Source organism: Spathaspora passalidarum (genome assembly GCF_000223485.1).
Source record: "Spathaspora passalidarum NRRL Y-27907 unplaced genomic scaffold SPAPAscaffold_1, whole genome shotgun sequence".
Taxonomy (NCBI): Eukaryota; Fungi; Ascomycota; class Pichiomycetes; order Serinales; family Debaryomycetaceae; genus Spathaspora; species Spathaspora passalidarum.
The window spans coordinates 434,123-451,733 of record NW_006767425.1 but is presented as its reverse complement, the minus strand read 5'-3'; the positions used below and the strand labels follow the sequence as shown (position 1 = coordinate 451,733).

At 36.4% G+C, this 17,611-nt stretch overlaps 9 protein-coding genes across 9 annotated transcripts; 6 read left to right on the top strand and 3 right to left on the bottom strand. All coding sequences in view use genetic code 12, as the record gives it.

Annotated features, from left to right (window-relative positions):
- Positions 1-601: 601 nt before the first annotated feature.
- On the bottom strand, positions 602-1,582 carry SPAPADRAFT_53224 (opsin family protein; the record flags this gene model as incomplete). Its single annotated transcript, XM_007372172.1, has 1 exon — positions 602-1,582. The coding sequence occupies one exon, from the start codon at positions 1,580-1,582 to the stop codon at positions 602-604; it is 981 nt and encodes a 326-aa protein (XP_007372234.1).
- Positions 1,583-2,706: 1,124 nt separating this feature from the next.
- On the bottom strand, positions 2,707-3,474 carry SPAPADRAFT_57907 (uncharacterized protein; the record flags this gene model as incomplete). The annotated part of the gene is made up of 2 exons (XM_007372171.1): positions 2,707-3,032; positions 3,291-3,474. The coding sequence occupies 2 exons, from the start codon at positions 3,316-3,318 to the stop codon at positions 2,794-2,796; spliced, it is 267 nt and encodes an 88-aa protein (XP_007372233.1).
- Positions 3,475-5,495: 2,021 nt separating this feature from the next.
- Positions 5,496-8,060, top strand: PHO91 (Pho91p; the record flags this gene model as incomplete). Its single annotated transcript, XM_007372170.1, has 1 exon — positions 5,496-8,060. The coding sequence occupies one exon, from the start codon at positions 5,496-5,498 to the stop codon at positions 8,058-8,060; it is 2,565 nt and encodes an 854-aa protein (XP_007372232.1).
- A 1,881-nt stretch (positions 8,061-9,941) lies between these two features.
- On the top strand, positions 9,942-12,491 carry SPAPADRAFT_132302 (putative ubiquitin-specific protease; the record flags this gene model as incomplete). The annotated part of the gene is made up of 1 exon (XM_007372169.1): positions 9,942-12,491. One exon carries the CDS (start codon positions 9,942-9,944, stop codon positions 12,489-12,491), a length of 2,550 nt encoding a protein of 849 aa, XP_007372231.1.
- A 118-nt stretch (positions 12,492-12,609) lies between these two features.
- SPAPADRAFT_57905 (5-formyltetrahydrofolate cyclo-ligase) lies at positions 12,610-13,841 on the bottom strand (the record flags this gene model as incomplete). The annotated part of the gene is made up of 1 exon (XM_007372167.1): positions 12,610-13,841. The coding sequence occupies one exon, from the start codon at positions 13,828-13,830 to the stop codon at positions 13,210-13,212; it is 621 nt and encodes a 206-aa protein (XP_007372229.1).
- SPAPADRAFT_132785 (uncharacterized protein) lies at positions 12,720-13,199 on the top strand (the record flags this gene model as incomplete). The annotated part of the gene is made up of 1 exon (XM_007372168.1): positions 12,720-13,199. One exon carries the CDS (start codon positions 12,720-12,722, stop codon positions 13,197-13,199), a length of 480 nt encoding a protein of 159 aa, XP_007372230.1.
- Positions 13,842-14,683: 842 nt separating the features above from the next.
- Positions 14,684-15,823, top strand: SPAPADRAFT_57901 (guanine nucleotide exchange factor; the record flags this gene model as incomplete). The annotated part of the gene is made up of 1 exon (XM_007372166.1): positions 14,684-15,823. The coding sequence occupies one exon, from the start codon at positions 14,723-14,725 to the stop codon at positions 15,767-15,769; it is 1,047 nt and encodes a 348-aa protein (XP_007372228.1).
- Positions 15,824-16,035: 212 nt separating this feature from the next.
- SPAPADRAFT_57897 (uncharacterized protein) lies at positions 16,036-16,401 on the top strand (the record flags this gene model as incomplete). The annotated part of the gene is made up of 2 exons (XM_007372165.1): positions 16,036-16,177; positions 16,274-16,401. 2 exons carry the CDS (start codon positions 16,036-16,038, stop codon positions 16,399-16,401), a joined length of 270 nt encoding a protein of 89 aa, XP_007372227.1.
- Positions 16,402-16,676: 275 nt separating this feature from the next.
- Positions 16,677-17,575, top strand: SPAPADRAFT_57895 (carboxymethylenebutenolidase; the record flags this gene model as incomplete). Its single annotated transcript, XM_007372164.1, has 1 exon — positions 16,677-17,575. The coding sequence occupies one exon, from the start codon at positions 16,701-16,703 to the stop codon at positions 17,508-17,510; it is 810 nt and encodes a 269-aa protein (XP_007372226.1).
- Between the last annotated feature and the right edge of the window lie 36 nt (positions 17,576-17,611).

Sequence of the window (17,611 nt, the reverse complement as noted above, 5' to 3'; positions counted from 1 at the left end):
GGAATAGGGGAGTGCGAAGGATGAGTTGTAAGTAAACTTTGTTAAATTGATCTCGATAAGGTGAAAAATAAACGAAATCTAGACTATACAAGTGTGGTTCGTGTCTGACTAATATAGATGGATTCTTCTGGCACTGGTTTTATCAATTGAGAAAAGCAATGAATTCAGACAGGGGTCGATCGGCTCAACGAAAACAACAAAAATTAAAACCTACGGGCGGTGCTGATGTTTTTTTTTTGCCTCGATAGAAGAAAAAAGAATATTTGACACACAAAATTTGTTGTTCCCAAGGAAACCATAAAATTTCAAGCGAGGAGTCGTGTGGCTACGTTCAATTATAGCCACAATCTTGATATGCCGTTTTTGCAGTCAGTTAAAAATATTACTCAAAGGTATATTAAAAATAAATATAAACAAAATTGAATTTGTACTTAAAAATTAAACTAGACATTAGATGCATTGTATAAGAGAGAAAAAATCACAATTAAAAAAGAATTAACATGCATCATCATAAACGTATCATCGTCACCAAAAAAAAATCATGAGACCAGGGGGCATTTAATGGAGAAAAAATTAGTCCTTGGTTTTCGCTTTAATCAGCTTATTCATCAGTGGCAGTTGCAGGAACACCAGCTGGTGCAACAGCAGTATCACCAGAATGTCTTGGGGTGGTGTCACCAATACTCTTTTCTGGGTCAACAGTGTTGTCACCAACAGAGTCCTTCAAGTGGTATGGCCAGATCTTACCAAAGAAGCCTTCATCGACATTCTTGACAGCTAACCAAGTTAAAATGGTTGGGAGGAAACCAAAAGTGATAACATCCAAAATACCATAGAATGCAGCTTCACTATCTGGTTGAATAACATTACCACCTTCAGATAAACCCCAACAGATTGGATACAAAATCCAAACAACAAAGGCAAACAAGACAAACATGTTACCCAAGCCGGATCTTGATGCTGCTCCAAATGAATGGAAGAGATCACGACCAATCAAGAACATGGCAAATAATTGGGCAAAGACAGCAAAGGTAAAGTAACCCCATTTGTAGCTTGATTCAATCAAGGCACCAATCAACAAACCCAAAACGAAAACTTCTACAGCAACAACCTTGGTAAACAATCCCAGGAAAAGACTAATAAACTTACTGATTAAGTCAGTACCTTCTTCAGTCAAGTGGGTATGAGTGATAACTTCAAAGATTGACAAAACAAATGGCCAAGCTAAGAACCATCCAATAAACTTAACATAGAAGATTTGTCTAACATCTAAACCTTCATCAGTAGTAACATGGTTGAATTGAGTTGGAATACCAGTGTAACCTAAATTAGAAGCATACGTAAAGTAGGTATAAGTAAAGATAGCATTAGTAAATAATGGAATTGTGAGAAGGGCCTTCTTCAAGCCACTACGTCTAACACTAGTGAGCGTGTATAAGAATCCATGGACAACTGTAAGGACACCAAATACAGCAAAAGCAGCCCATAACCAACTACTACCATGGTCAGTAAGATGGATGTCAATAAAACTAGAAGTTGGATTAACTTCGAGCGCCGTGTTTCTTTTAACAAGTTCAAGCATTGCTAAATTTTCAAATTTGATTGCAAAAAAATTATTTTGATTAATTTTAATAAAAGTAAAAAAAAAAAAAACAAGAATAGGGGTAGCTTGGTACCCCTATTTATAGTATTGGCGTGACATAGTTAAGGAAATGATGACGAGTGATTTTAATTGAGGGTGTAAAACGGAGATTATGGATAAAGCAAATTAAAATAGGTAAGGGATGAAATGGCAATTAGTAATGCTTTTGATCGTCGGTTAAAAGTTTGTGCATGCAAAAAAATTTCGGTGGTCACACAAAAAAGGAACTTTCCCTACAAAAAAAAAGCTATTGAGTTATGTTTTTGCATGAAAATATTTTATTTTTTGTAAATAGCCGTCTGCGCTTTTATCACCATCACGGGATTTGCCACCAACTTATTTGCTTCAACCACAATTCTATGCCAATTGCGACATATTTGACCCCCCGTTGGCCAAGCAACTGCAATTTTATAAAATCAAACCCCTCATTGAAAAAGAAAAGTTAATCTCGAGGTTTTGTTTAAGCTTAGTCTTTTAAATTCTTATTCTTGTTATATCCGCACAGGCCGCTAAGAGCAATGCTCACTCTAATCTCCAGATCTTTGTACCGACAACGATTGTAAATGAGGTAGTTGCTAACTCAACCACTGCAGAAATCGCGTGGTTTGATGAATAATTCATGACAGGTGTCGCTGAAACCTACCACTGGCGCCGGTAAAGCCGGCACGGCGGTGATATTTTTTTTACCTCACCTGCAGCTTTAGATTTTAATTTTTTTTTTTTCTCGATTGTTCCATTGAATTTTTAGTCATGTAATTCTTACTAATTCGATAGAGCCGGGTTCTTGTACAGCATAGTATTAGCCGTAGTGACCGGTAAAATATCTTTCTCTTACATAAGCGCACAAATATTTGACCCCTTAGACGAACTTTCACGGGTAACATATTTACCTATTCAGGTTCATTCAAATAATCACAATCTGTAGCGCATACTAATTGTAGGTCAATTGATTCGAAAGCAGGTTTGTATACAGCAAAATAAACTAATGGAATAATGGTAGCGAGTTACTAATCTTGGAGAATCCCCTCATTTTTTTGATTAAAATTTACCTCTCAAACACGAATATAGAAAACTTATTTTTTATTCACTATACAATAAAACAATCGCGATCTAAGCCGATCTTGCCATCAATCCCGAAATTATATCCGAGATCATCCTATAGCTACCGGCTGGCCCTGCTTTAACCGTTCAAGTGCTTCTTGATTAAGGGTACCTGTAGTTCCGCAAATATTGCATCTCAATCTCTTATGGAAATAAAACGGTAATACCGGAATGAAAAACAATGTTATACAGTTGATGGTTCGCATTGGAAAAGCCGATTGGTTATGGCAATGACCGCAATAACACGCAACATTACCCACATCGGGTAATGGCTTATTGAATTCTTTGACTAGAGAGGTGTTAGTATGTATGCAACGAATAATGAGTCAGTGGCTTTGAATGCTCTTAATCTCGGCAAAATCATCGTGAGTAGTAGCAACTTTACCGCTTGGTTAACAATTCCAGCAATTCCGATGTCAAACTCCAAGTCATTAGTTGACGGTTATTCCTCGTATATGCTTCCGCGGTAAATATCGTAACTGGAGGGTGTTGCGTCAATATCCGAGTTGGAATGATGATGCCGTGTTTCATAATGATATATACTTACATCCAACAAGAAAGAAACAAAAGTCCATAATTTAAGGGGGGGTTAGTTGCTTTGCTAATTGAGTGATGAATTCAAAAGTGAATCCTGATTGTAGTTGGTAAAGTAGTAGGCTGGTTTGTCCGGATATAGTGAGAAATACTATTGTTTAATTGATCGCTACTGAATTGTAGAACTGTTATTTGCTGAAACTGTAGAAAGAGCATTTTGTAAAATGTAATAACTTTTTTGTTTTTCTATGATGTAATTTCGTTTATTGTCTGTGCCTGAACATACAAAAAAAAAGGGAACAAATTGAGATAATTGCGTGCAAGTTGCGACATTTTTTATGTACACTTTATCTATCAGCATAAAGCGGTTAAAATGAAACTAGTTTATCTAATTTTCATCACATCCAGAGTTCATACATATGTGATGTTATTCGTGTGTTAGTGTTTCCTTAGTATAAGCAATTGGATTGTATATGAGCTATTTAGACAAACGGATGACGTCTTTGTGACATTTTATGGGAGACAGAAGGAAAATTCTTACTGATCTTATCTCAAAAAGTTTTGATGGTTGCTCATATTTGTCCACATAACATTGGGGTCGAGATTTGTTGCCAAGACTAGGTTATATGTTAACTGTATGGCTTTGCTATATGAAATTGACTGTGGAACTGCATCCCGCGGGATTGAATCATAAAGCAGAAATTATTTACCTAAAATCTGAAAATTCTAGTACAATGCATTAATGCACATGCTTATGCCTCGTGTCATTTGTAATATTACAAGCAACTACCTACTAGAGAGTAATACAGATTATCTGGTCTTCAATCAGCTCCAAATATATTCAATTAATCCCCAAAATCAAGTATTTTGAATCATTAACTGAATAATTTTACAAATATCTCAAAAAAATTTAAACACGAAATTAATTGTATATTCGTGTTGGGTCAAAAAAAAAATATATAATACAAAGTAGAAATATAGAGGGAAAGGATTGCCTCGTGTGACCGAAACTGGCAGTTTGTGCAAATGAATAAACCTTCTTTGGCAGTAAAATAATGTCAAAAAATTGAATAGCTGCAGGAATTTATTGCCTCCTGGCAAGATATAATTACTTGACAACTGCAACAAGGAAGTGAGCGTGTCGCGTTTCCCCTCTTGGTCCAATAACCCACCAATTACAATCAAGCAAATCCTATCGGGAGGAGATTCTGCGTTATTTTCTTTGATAATAATTTGAATCATATGAGTGAATCAAGTTTGTGTTACCCCAAATAAATTAAAGGGCACGGGAGGCCTTGCCTAATTAGGAAAGCACACGTGCTTACACAGCTCAGTGAGAGAAAAAAAATTATTCTCTCCATGTACAATTAGATGGATTCTCTGATAATAAAATTGCAAAATGTTGAAAATAAACCTGCTGCGATAAAAGGTTGATAACAAACGCTTTGTTATTCTAGAGGGTGTGATACCTTATTAGTGGGACACATATTTTAATTCAGCACTTTAAACAAAGATGAAGGTGAGGAGTGTAATTAGTTGAGAGGGCCCAATATTTTTTTGAACATTTTTTTTTCAAATCAATTTCATCAAACTTTGTGACCCAAGTAAACCTTCCATACGAATCTTTTGATCTAACACCATTGTTTCGTATTGGACGATTTGTGTCGCAGCCACAAAATTTTCAAAATATGACACGAGAATTTGACAACTGACAAGAGATCTAAAAATAATTTGCTAGGTCCACTACGAGACTACTCAAAACGTATCCCTCCCCCCCCCCCCATTGTATAAATTGCTTGCCGAGTGCCCCTTCTCCTTTCAAACTCAGTTACTGCTCTTAAAATTTTCTCTTACAGTAAATTGTTTCTTGTGTTTGAATTTGAATTTGAATTTGAATTTGAATCCTCCCCATAATATCACCAGGAAGACCACTTCTTGACCAGCACGTATTTTTCCGAGTTCCATTTTTACAAAGAAAAACACATTCGGGAAACAAAAAAAAAAAGCTCGTTGTTTCTGGCGAAAAAAACGGCAACACATAAATTCAAAATTCCTATACTGGCCCCGGTGAATACAAATTTTGGACAAACTTAAACACGCTTCAAACTTCCAAGTCAACACTAGTTAGCTACATCTTGACTTACTGATACCCCATAGAGCAATAAGTTATTTACCCGAGGACTCCTGAACTAACTAAACAGAACCCAGGTATCCGAAGATGAAATTCTCTCATTCCTTACAGTTTAATGCTGTACCAGAATGGTCTTCAAAATACATTGCCTATACAACTTTGAAGAAGTTGATTTATTCCCTTCAACGAGATAACTTAAGAAGAGGATACGAAGGAGAAGGAACTGATTTAGAAGCTGCCCATTTGATAACCGAAGGAGGCTATGCATCTACTGGTAGATTAGGTGATACTGAATCAGTTTCTGCTGTATTCATTGCTGCCCTTGATGCTGAATTGAAGAAAATTGACTCCTTCTATCAGCAACAAGAAGAGTTCATTTACAAAAGTATTGATCAATTGATGAATGACATTGAGAATTTTGAACACGAAATAGACAGTTCATTGGTTATGTCCCTGCAATTTAAAGCTAGAGGAAGAGCTCATTCAGCTTTGTCCAGCGACTATGTCGTCAACACAACTGATCCTGACACAGAATTCACTCAAGCTGAAGATGACGATGATGAAGAAGAAGAAGAAGTAGGTACAGAAGGAGCAGCTAGTGATGATGGTTCCAAAAGAAAAAGATTTGCTTCTGTTCCTAACTTGCCCTCGGATGGTGCTACTTCGTTACGTCATTCTCGTTCTATTGACGAATATCTCAAGTCTCCTAGATCCCCAGAAGTTTGGAACAATTTGAATCAAGTTGCAGGCAAAGCTAATGTTCCTCCTCAATTGCTCTTATTGAGCGAAAGTAGAATTATCTTGAGAAAGCGTATCATTGGGTTATACACCACTTTATCCGAATTGAAGTCTTATATTGAATTGAATCAAACCGGGTTTAAGAAAGCTTCAAAGAAGTTTGACAAATCTTTAAACACCAACATAAAGGATGAATATTTGAAATCCTTACCTGAAAAGTCCTATATTTTCAAACCAGCCACCATTGATAAAGTGGATGATCGTCTTGAAGCCTTGATTAAACTTTATGCGTTAATCTGTAACCAAGGTGATGATTTGGAAGCTGCCAAATCCGAATTATCGATCCACTTACGTGAACATGTGGTTTGGGAAAGAAATACCGTTTGGAGAGATATGATTGGGTTGGAAAGAAAATCTTATGCTGCAAATGCAAAGCTTTCAGATCGTGAACGTGGAGAAAAGGCTGAAGAAGGTTCGGATAATAAAATGATTCAAGGGTTCAATATCTCATTAAAGAATCCAGTTGTGTTGAAGTTTTTGACTATTTTGACCATTACGGTTGTTTTACTTAACTTTTCTCCGTTTACTGATTCAGCTCAGAAGAATTGTTTTGCATTATTGATTTGTGCTTCGTTACTTTGGGCTACTGAAACAATTCCACTTTTTGTAACTTCGTTGTTAATACCATTACTTATTGTTAATTTACAAGTTATAAAGAATGACGATGGAACAATTATGCCTACTGTCGATGCTTCTAAATTCATTTTATCAACTATGTGGAATTCAGTTATCTTATTATTGTTAGGTGGGTTCACTTTAGCTGCTGCATTGACCAAATACCATATTGCCAAGTTAATTTCCACCTGGATTCTTTCTAAAGCTGGTACAAATCCTTCAGTTGTGTTATTGACAATTATGGGAGTTGCTCTTTTTGCATCCATGTGGGTGTCGAATGTTGCTGCTCCAGTGTTGTGCTTCTCTTTGATTCAACCACTTTTAAGAACATTGCCAAAGGGATCACAATTCATCAATGCCTTGATTTTGGGTATTGCCCTTGCATCCAACATTGGAGGTATGGCTTCACCAATTGCATCTCCACAAAACATGATTGCCATTGGATCAATGGAGCCTCAACCTTCATGGGGTCAATGGTTTGTCATTGCTTTGCCTGTTTGTATCTTATCATTGTTGTTGATTTGGATCTTTTTATTAATTACTTTCAACTGTAACTCAAGAAATACCCATTTGGTTGCAATTAGAACTATTGATGACAAGTTTTCCGCCATTCAATGGTTTATCATTGCTGTTACCGTGTTGACTATTTTCCTTTGGTGTATTGCATCAAGATTGACTGGTATTTTCGGAGAAATGGGTATCATTGCTTTGATTCCACTTGTTTTATTCTTTGGTTCGGGATTATTAAACACCGAAGATTTCAATAACTATCCATGGAATATTGTCATTTTAGCAATGGGTGGTACTGCGTTAGGTAAAGCTGTTGCATCGTCCGGATTATTGAACACAATTGCAATTGAAATTCAACATCAAGTTGAAGATTTCTCATTGTTTGGAGTTACTTTAACATTTGGATTTTTGATTTTAACCATGGCTACATTTGTTTCTCATACCGTTGCTGCTTTAATTATTATTCCATTAGTTAGTGAAATCGGTAATAATATGGCCGAACCTCATCCAAGGTTATTGATCATGGCAAGTGCCTTGCTATGCTCGGCTGCCATGGGTTTGCCTACCTCTGGGTTCCCTAACGTCACTGCTATTTGTATGACTGATGAGTTTGGTAAGCCATATTTGACGGTAGGTACATTTATCACTAGAGGTGTTCCAAGTTCAGTGATTGCTTATGCAATTATTGTTTCTGTTGGGTATGCCACTATGAAAATCATTAATTTTTAGATTCTAGATAAAGAGAACGAGAACGTAAATAGGATAGTATATGTGTTCTTAATAGAATTTTTTTAAAAATGATAAGGTCTAGGTATGTGTAGATTGCAGAAAGTGCACCTACCAAGGAAGTTTGATTCTCAAATTAGGTGAATTGCAGTGAAGGATTCCTCTTTGGTCTTTCATGGAACTTTTGCTGTATACACTGAGTATATCTCCGATCTCACCCTTCATTTTTCTGAATTGTTCTTTTCCGTTCGTAATTGAGCTAGCTTCAAATGAATTAATTCAACAGTACCTAAGTTTGTTCTTTTTATTGGGGATCTCTTAGATAGATAGTTGCAATAAAACCTATTTGGAATATTCTCGGTTTCAAACTGTTCTGTTTAATTGAGTTTATATGAGTCAATCAGAAAAGTTTGTATCACTAGTGCAAGAATTTCGTAAACTAACTAATGATATTAGTGAATTAATCAAGAACAAGATGAATTTTTATTAAATCGTCATTTTAGCCTGTTGAAATATCAATCAGTGGTGTGGTACACGGGAAAATATTTTATACGAAAACAAGGTGTGTTTTTTTACCTGAGTTTATGTGTTTAAATTATTTGCATGCATTAAAAAAATGTTCTTACTGCTCTTGGTTGAACCTGAACAAAAGTATAACTCAAGGTATGCTTTCTATTTAAAAATATAATAATAATATATTAAATTAAAATGTATTTGTGTCTTGTGTATGGCTCGAGACTGTAAGAAAAGAACAAGAAATACTTTGAATAGTTCAGGCCAGTGGGAGAGGCATAGAAGCTGTTGTAATGTTAGAGCCCAATTACAGTTTGAGAGGATTTACAAAACATTCCACTTTGAAGAAATACAACTACCTAAGAAACGTTACTGTTGGAAACAAGAAAATGACAGATTTGCTATAAAAGATCCGTTCAGTTCATTCTGGATACAGTGGGTACTGAAAAAGCAGTTCCCCCAAGTTGCAATTAATTGTTAGTGATGAGAACTTTTTCTTACCTATAACAGCCAAATGTTGGTAATATTAAATTGGGGCCTCTAAATTAAGTTTTATATGACTCTATTTCTAGCTTTCATTTTGCATTTTATTTAGTTGGTTGGAGAAGCTCTTATGTTTACAATCATCTTAATAAGGTATATATCTCAAAGTTGGGATGAGAAGTTATCCAAAAATGCCATGCAAAATTACACAATTGAATAGCAATTTTTGATCAATTAACACAAAGCAATGTTGTATATTACCACAACATGTAACCAAGATCTAGCACAAGGAACTGTAGATCTTAATCAGTGTCTTGTATTGCAGCGCTACCATGTTACCTTGTATTTCTTTTAGCAACTTTCAGGTATGCTAAGGTTTAGGAGAGAGAGAGAGAGAGAAATAGATAACAATTTGTGTTAATTTGTTATCAAATAAATATGACATTGTGTTTCGATCCAAGTACAAAACATGTCTTGGCTGTGTGATCTGGAGATTCACTTGTATAGAAATAAAGTTTGGGGTAGTGGCGTGGGGGACTTACACAAATCCCCCTCGCTGTCACCCGCGAAATCGTGTGTACCTGCGTATTTTTTCTGGAACTTTTTTTTTTTTTGCCTCCATAGATTTAGGGGAAGGGTTTGGGCGATGGTAATCAGAGACACACCAAGAGAAGCCAAAAAAATAAAAGAAAAGAACTGGAATGAAAAAAAAAAAAATTTACCACCGTTAAGTTTCCTCCCCTCCTTTCTCCCCCAAAAAGAATTAGACAAAAATCTAAAGCCTACACAATTCCAGAAATCACTCATTTTTTAGCTAATCCAGCAAATTTCATTGCTTCATATAATCCCGATTTTTTTTTGCTTTTGTTTCAACCCTTCTCTTAGTGAATGAGTCTTTGGGACCAAATCCGCTGCCTAATCACTAATCAAGATCTTGCTAGCTATCAACCGCCATCTGTAAACACTGCATTACTAATTCCCAGTCCTTCCGCTGCAGTACCCACTAATAGCTCATTACTTCCTGATTTCATACTACGTCATTGGCATAATAGAACTCCGCGCCAAAGAAAATCACTAGTTGTCCAACTTTGTATTCTTGTGTCATTATCCTACTATATTCTTTCCCCTTCATTACCATTTTTAAATAGAGAAGATAAAATGTTTTCCAAAAGACCTGACAAGTACACCACTGGGTTGATCAATATGAGAAACGATTGTTTTGCCAACTCGTCCTTACAAGCATATTCGTCGCTGCCGGCGCTAACTCTGTACTTGAACCAGTTCATCAAGAGTTTCCGCAAATTAACCTTGTTTATTCATGAACACAATATCGACATCGAGAGGTTGATCAAATTGCGATTGGAACACAGTCCGAATTTAGAACACTCCAAGTTCAAATCAGCAAACTCCAAATTTGATATCCCTTTGCATATCGCCATGGCTCGATTAGTGCAAATATTACAAGGCACTCAAATGACGTCGAGAACTGTTAGTGTATGGACATTCTTGCATGTATTGGAAAACATATTCAATGCCAAAATTTCCCGTTCTCAGCATGATGCCCATGAATTGACCCAATTGATAAATGAAACTTTGGAAAATGAAAATTTGAAATTGAAAAGCTTTTATCGTTTCATCTCCAAAAACTTGCACGTAATTGTCAATTTCCCTTCTCCGCAAGATTATTCTGAGCTTGAAATGATCCAGGTTCCGGAATTCCCCTTTGATGGGTTGATTATGAACCAAATGAGGTGCTTGTCCTGTCAATGTTATTCCAAACCTAATTTCGTCCCGTTTTTAATCCTTACTTTATCAACGCCGCAAACTCCTCATGCTGAATTGGAGAAAATATTGGATGAGAATGAAAAAGCAACAATTGAAGGATATCAATGTCTTAAATGTCGTATAAGTAGGATTGTGGAACATGAAGATAACATAAACCGGAATATAACTGACCCAGAAGAAAAGAAACATTTGGCGACAATCAGGGAGTTGAATAAAGACCGTGAATTTTGCATTAACCAAGATCTTCCTGAAGATTTGGAAGACTATATCCGAAAGTATTCTGTTCAAGGAGTGGATGTTTCTGAAATTACATCCACCGTTTTCAAAAAATCCCAAATTTTGAAACCACCCAAGATTTTCACCATTCATCTTTCGAGATCTTCATTTGATGGCCAAAATATTACAAGAAACTCATGTCGAGTAACTTTCAATGATCATTTGACTTTATCAATAGGTAAGGATTATCACAATAAGTTGAGACAGTTTCAACAAGAAACTGGTGATGCCGATGAGAGTCTGTACCGAGGAAGAAGAACATGGTCGGTGTTAACCACTGATATAAATGATGTGGAGGATGAAGACGTTCAACGAGAGGATATAGATCTTCGGGGACCTTCCTCTGCAGATGATGTAAGTGAAGAGGTTGAAACTGATGCCGATAAATCAGAAATTACAGATGATTCACCAGTAGAAGGGGATAGTGCTCTCGACAATTCTTCGATTGCTTCTGCTGATTCGATTTCACGAGACGGAACTCCGGTGTCGTTGCAGCATAGTGATAGTAACGAAGCTTCGCTTCAAAAGGCTACCTCTGGTATCAGTGAAAAACAAAAGGATGATCTAAGAATCCATTTCCAGAAATTCAAATTCAATGAGAATGATGTTTACAAGTACCGTTTGCGGGCTATGATAAGACATTTTGGATCTCACACTCAAGGTCATTATGAATGTTATAAACATAAACCATTGTTTGTCAAGGATAAAGAGGGTAATATCTATAAATTGTCTCCTCAAATTGAAGATGAAACAACGGGTGATATTATATGTGATGCAACTCCTATGGTTGGAAGTGATACACCAATAGTTTCAGATCTGGAACCTAAAGATTCTAAAATGAGGCGTAAATTCTCGGTGGTGTCACGTCTTTCTACCAATAGTACTGATTTCAACGAGAGCGGGTACGACAGTGCCGAAGAAGGCAAACGTTCGAGATTCTCGAGTTTTATCGGGAGAACTCCCTCGGTGATCCAAGCTGATCCAGTGAGTGTGGAAGAGATCATACAATCTGGAGTACAGACACCTTCGGAAATGTATGTGGATGATCCTGCTGTTCCTCATCCTAAAGTGGAGGACAAAAGTAATTTGTTCAATGGATATGACCTTAAACAGTCATTTAATGGAAAGAAACATAAAGAGAATAAAATCAAGGTGAAGAAGATCAGTTCACTCATAAATAATCCATATTGGAGAATTAGTGATGCTCGTATCCAAGAAGTTTCTACCAGTTATGTTTTAAGTGAGGTAACTACGGTTTACATGTTGTTTTATGAACGGGTTGACAATAAACAAATCAGACGTCATAGTCATGGGCACCACCATCACCATCACCAACATGCACACATCCACCTGCGTCTTAATGAAGAACAGGAATGAGAATGAATAGACGTATATAACATTAATGTAACATTTTGCAATTTTGTAAGTATTTTTTAGCAATCGCGCTAAATACAAAAAAAAAAAAAAGAAAAGAATACAAAAATTTAGATCTACCATTAACAGTAATCGTATTAGTCAACTACTATGAGCCAGGTTAATCAAGATACCAGATCAAAACTTGAGCAACTAACAGCTAAAATACAGGGAAGTAGCCAAGGGCTCGGCATGAAAAGTTCTAATTTAAAACCACCGGTATCTGGCCCCATACGAACGCCACCATCAGGAGGTGCCAACCGAGGACTATTCCCTGCACCAAACTCAGCACAACGAGCATCTTCGTCCTTAAGTGGACCTCGGCACAAAGTGGCATTGAAGCCAGGCTATTCACCTCTTGACTGGGCCCAGTTGAATAGAACACAACCGAAATATAAACTACGAGGAGTTGACCCCACTACTCCCCCAGCCCAGTTCGTCAAAATCACCAAAGAAGAGTTAAAGAAACACAAGTCAGAGCAAGATTGTTGGACATGCATAAATGGCAAAGTGTTTAATATAACTCCGTATATTAATTTCCATCCTGGTGGAGTTGATGAAATTATGAAGTGCGCAGGGAGAGATGGCACTGCATTGTTCAACAAGTATCATAGTTGGGTGAATGCAGATAGAATGCTAGAGAACTGCATTGTAGGAATATATGTACATTAATCTATAGAACTTAATAAATTATGTCATGATTGGCCACAATTAGACTATCTAGATTCCAATCATGCTCTTCGGTAGGTAAATCTTCAATTAATTGTTCTTCTAAAGCTACACCAATAAGATATGGTTTCCTATTGTGTTTCTTGTAATAGTAATTTAAGAACTCGTCGTAGAACCCTGCCCCGTGACCCATCCGCTTCTTGGTTTTAGTAAATGCAACACCAGGAACAATAATTATATCAAGACTTCCCAGTTCCATGGCATCTTCGCCATCAACTGGTTCCAATAATTTGTACTTTCCTTGAGGTCGAAGATTTTGGACATCCTGGAAAGAATTCACATTCAACATAGATAGAAAGTTCTTCTTTCTTCCTTCTTTCTCGGTATAATTGCATCGAGGCAAATACACTGACTTGCCTAGTTGGAAAGAAGTCTTGATCATTTCCATAGTCCTCACCTCCAGATCGGGCATGTTCATATATAATGCAATTGATTTGGCATTTTGAAACTTTTCATGTTGGATTAACTTATCATGGATGTATCTGCTTTGGAGCAGTAATGACTCTTGCGATATGTTTTTTAGACCTTGTTTAATATGCTTTCGAAGCCCCTTTTTGGCAATCGACATCGACATTAACAAAAAAAAACAATGGTAAGTAAATATCAATGTTATATTTTGCTAATGTGAAGATCTACAAAAATTAAAAAAAAAGGCTATACGAAAATATCTTTAAATGCGCAAACCCGGAATCGAACCGGGGGCCCAACGATGGCAACGTTGGATTTTACCACTAAACCATTTGCGCTTATTTTCTGAAGTTTTTTTTTTAATGAAAATTTTGAGGAATTATAATTAAATGACTTTTGTAAGTCAAATAATGGCTGAGTAGAGCATCAATTGTGAATTTATTTAGTTATTTGGAGATTAAATTGCCTTAATAACATCTAATTATGGATTCTATATAGAAAAAATTTTGTTATGTTAGTTGTTTTTTGTGTTTTCTTGATCTGTCCATTTTCATTAGGTATTATCTTATATTTTTGGGAAAATTTCCTCTAATTCAAGTTAAAACACCCAAGACACCTAAAACTAGGTAATATGACCTACTAATATATGCTATTCAAAGAACTAGTTTATTGGTGATTTCTCTGTATCAAATATGGTTATATAAGTACAGATTAGATGCAATTTACTTGAAAGGTTGCAAATCAAAGAGTTTGAAGAACTTGAGCACTTGAACCACGTTCGAAATTGCCCATTCTTTTAATAATCACACTATTTACTGCATTTACTAATATCAGTAAACAAGATGTATCAACGTCAGATTCAGCACTCACTCCCAGTGTATCATTCCCTTTTCATTGCACTGTCCGTGACGTATGTGCGATCTTCTGGAACCTTCTCACAATTAACAAAAAAAAAAAGTTGTGGACAGCAAAACGAGGGCAATAACGAAAATTCAAAAAATATCAAAAACAGAATTGACGTTGTTTCAGACAGTCAACAACACACGTAACAAATCACAATGGACTTTGAATTGGAACCTACTTTGGAAACATTAATCACTCAAGACACCTTAAAATGGATCTTTGTCGGTGGTAAAGGTGGTGTTGGTAAAACCACCACTTCTTCCTCAATCGCGGTACAATTGGCCTTGAACCATCCAAACGACCAATTCTTGTTGATTTCTACCGATCCAGCTCATAATTTATCCGATGCATTCTGTCAAAAGTTTGGTAAGGATGCTAGAAAAGTCGAAGGATTGCCCAACTTGTCATGTATGGAAATTGATCCCGAAGCTGCCATGAGCGATTTACAGCAACAAGCCCAACAGTACAATAACGATCCAAACGATCCATTAAAGAGTATGATGAATGATATGACTGGCTCCATACCTGGTATCGATGAAGCTTTATCTTTCATGGAAGTGTTGAAGCATATCAAGAACCAAAAAGTTAATGAAGACGACTCTAAGGATAAGATTTCCTATAGAACTATTATTTTCGATACTGCTCCAACTGGACACACATTACGTTTCTTACAATTGCCATCAACTTTACAAAAGTTGTTAGGAAAGTTCCAACAATTATCCGGTAAGCTTGGTCCAATGATGAGCATGTTGGGAGGAGGTGCCAACCAACAAGATATGTTTGCAAAGTTGAATGAAGTTCAGAAGAATGTTACTGAAGTTAATGAACAATTCACTAATCCTGACTTGACTACATTTGTCTGTGTTTGTATTTCCGAGTTCCTTTCCTTGTATGAAACTGAAAGAATGATTCAGGAATTGATGTCATACCAAATGGATGTCAACTCAATTGTCGTCAACCAATTATTGTTTGCTGATGATGATGAAAGCCCATGCTCCAGATGTGTTAGTAGATGGAAGATGCAAAAGAAGTATTTGGATCAAATGGCGGAATTATATGAAGATTACCATTTAGTTAAGATGCCTTTGTTAGGTACTGAAATTAGAGGAGTGGAAAATTTGACTAAATTTTCGAAGTTCTTGTTGAAACCTTATGATCCAAAGGTTGACCGTGGAATCATTACTGAAATGAAGGAACAATAGTTAGATTTGACCTTGTATAATATATAGACAATAATAATGTATGAATACCAAATTCGCAGCATCGGCTTAGTATGTATAATGGATCTGAATTTTACGACAAAAAGTTCCGGGTAACTTTGTTAATTTGGAGTAGTGCTGAAAGAAAAAAACTACGTCAGCCAAAACATTATAACGACTTGCAATAACCATTAAGGAGGTAACATCCCCTTTAACAGGAGGTCCAAGAGTAATTGTATTCTATTGTATATCTAATAAACAGTTCGGAAATGGCTAGAGGAAACCAAAGAGAATTAGCTCGTGCTAAAAACTTGAAGAAACAACAAGATGCAGCCAAAGGGCAAAAGCAAGGTGATAAGGCTAAAAGAATGGAAAGTGATGCTGAGAAGATGAGATTGAAACAAGCAGCAGGTATGTAAAATTCAATCCAGTCCACACGGCGACTATGTCTTGGCAAACCTTGTGAACTTTTTGATACTAACCAACTATATAGCTGACGCCAAAAAGGAGGCAGAACTATTAGCCAAGATGAAGAAGTGATCCTATCACAAACTAATTCCAGCTATACAAGCCTAATCGGAAATCGGTTGGTATGTAGGTTTGTAGAGTTATTTATTTATATGGTTTGCTTATAGGTGTAATGTAAAGGTAGTTAAAAGTAAATTATACTTTTATGTAGACAACACAAAGATTTAAGAATGCAGCTTCTTACACAAACAGTACTGGTCTTGCTTGACTCTACATAAGCCAAGACTTCAAGTTTAGGCTAAACTAGAAAATGCAATCAAAAGTGGGGAGCTTCCACGCATTCCGCTTGTTCAAAAGGGGGGAGGAGGGGGTTGTTAATTTTTCAACATTCTGGTTGTATTTTTTTTAGACTCATTCAACAAGATTTCATATTCCCACAAACATACACCAATTGCTTTACTACAAGATGTTGATTGAGGAATCCTACCACGATGTCAAGACATCGTATGGTACTACCATGCGTATCTTCACCTATAGCCCAGTTATTCCCAACTATCCCGAGGTCAAATTCCCAGGGGTGATTGTCTATAGTGAAATCTACCAAGTCACTGGTCCAGTGCAAAGATTTGCCAAAGATATCGCCGGTCAAGGTTTTATTGTTGCTTGTCCATCGATCTATCACAACTTTGAAGGGCCAGAGGCTTTGGCTTATGATGTCGAAGGTACTGACAAGGGTAACAAGTACAAGATTGAAAAGGAATTGGAATCTTATGATGAAGACAACAAATTGACCATTGAGTACTTAACTTCATTGCCTAACTGTAATGGTAAGATTGGTGCTACTGGTATGTGCCTTGGTGGCCACTTGGCTTTCCGTGCTGCTTTAGATCCAAGAATCAAAGCTGCTGTTTGTTTCTTTGCTACTGATATCCATAACCATGCTCTTGGTAAAGGTCAAAATGACGATTCTTTAAAGAGGTGTGGTGAAATTCAAGGTGAGATTGTGATGATCTTTGGTTGCAAGGATAACCATGTTCCTTTACCAGGTAGAGACTTGATTAGAAGTGAATTGAGATCTAAAGATGTCGAAATGACCTTTATTGAAATTAATGATGCTCAACATGCTTTTGTTAGAGATGAAAGCAGTAAAGGAAGATATGATCCTGCCATCACCAAGAACTGTTTCGAATGGCTTTTCGAGCTATTCAACCGTAAGTTGAAGTTGGAATACGGTGACCACGACGGTAAGAATGTCTTTATCCAAGATATCTGTTAAGTATGTGTAGACTTTGTGTTGTTTATATGCAGGCAAATATTCCAAATCGAAAAAATAAAAAATTGTAGTGAAAAAAAAATTCATGAAAAAGAAGAGCTTTT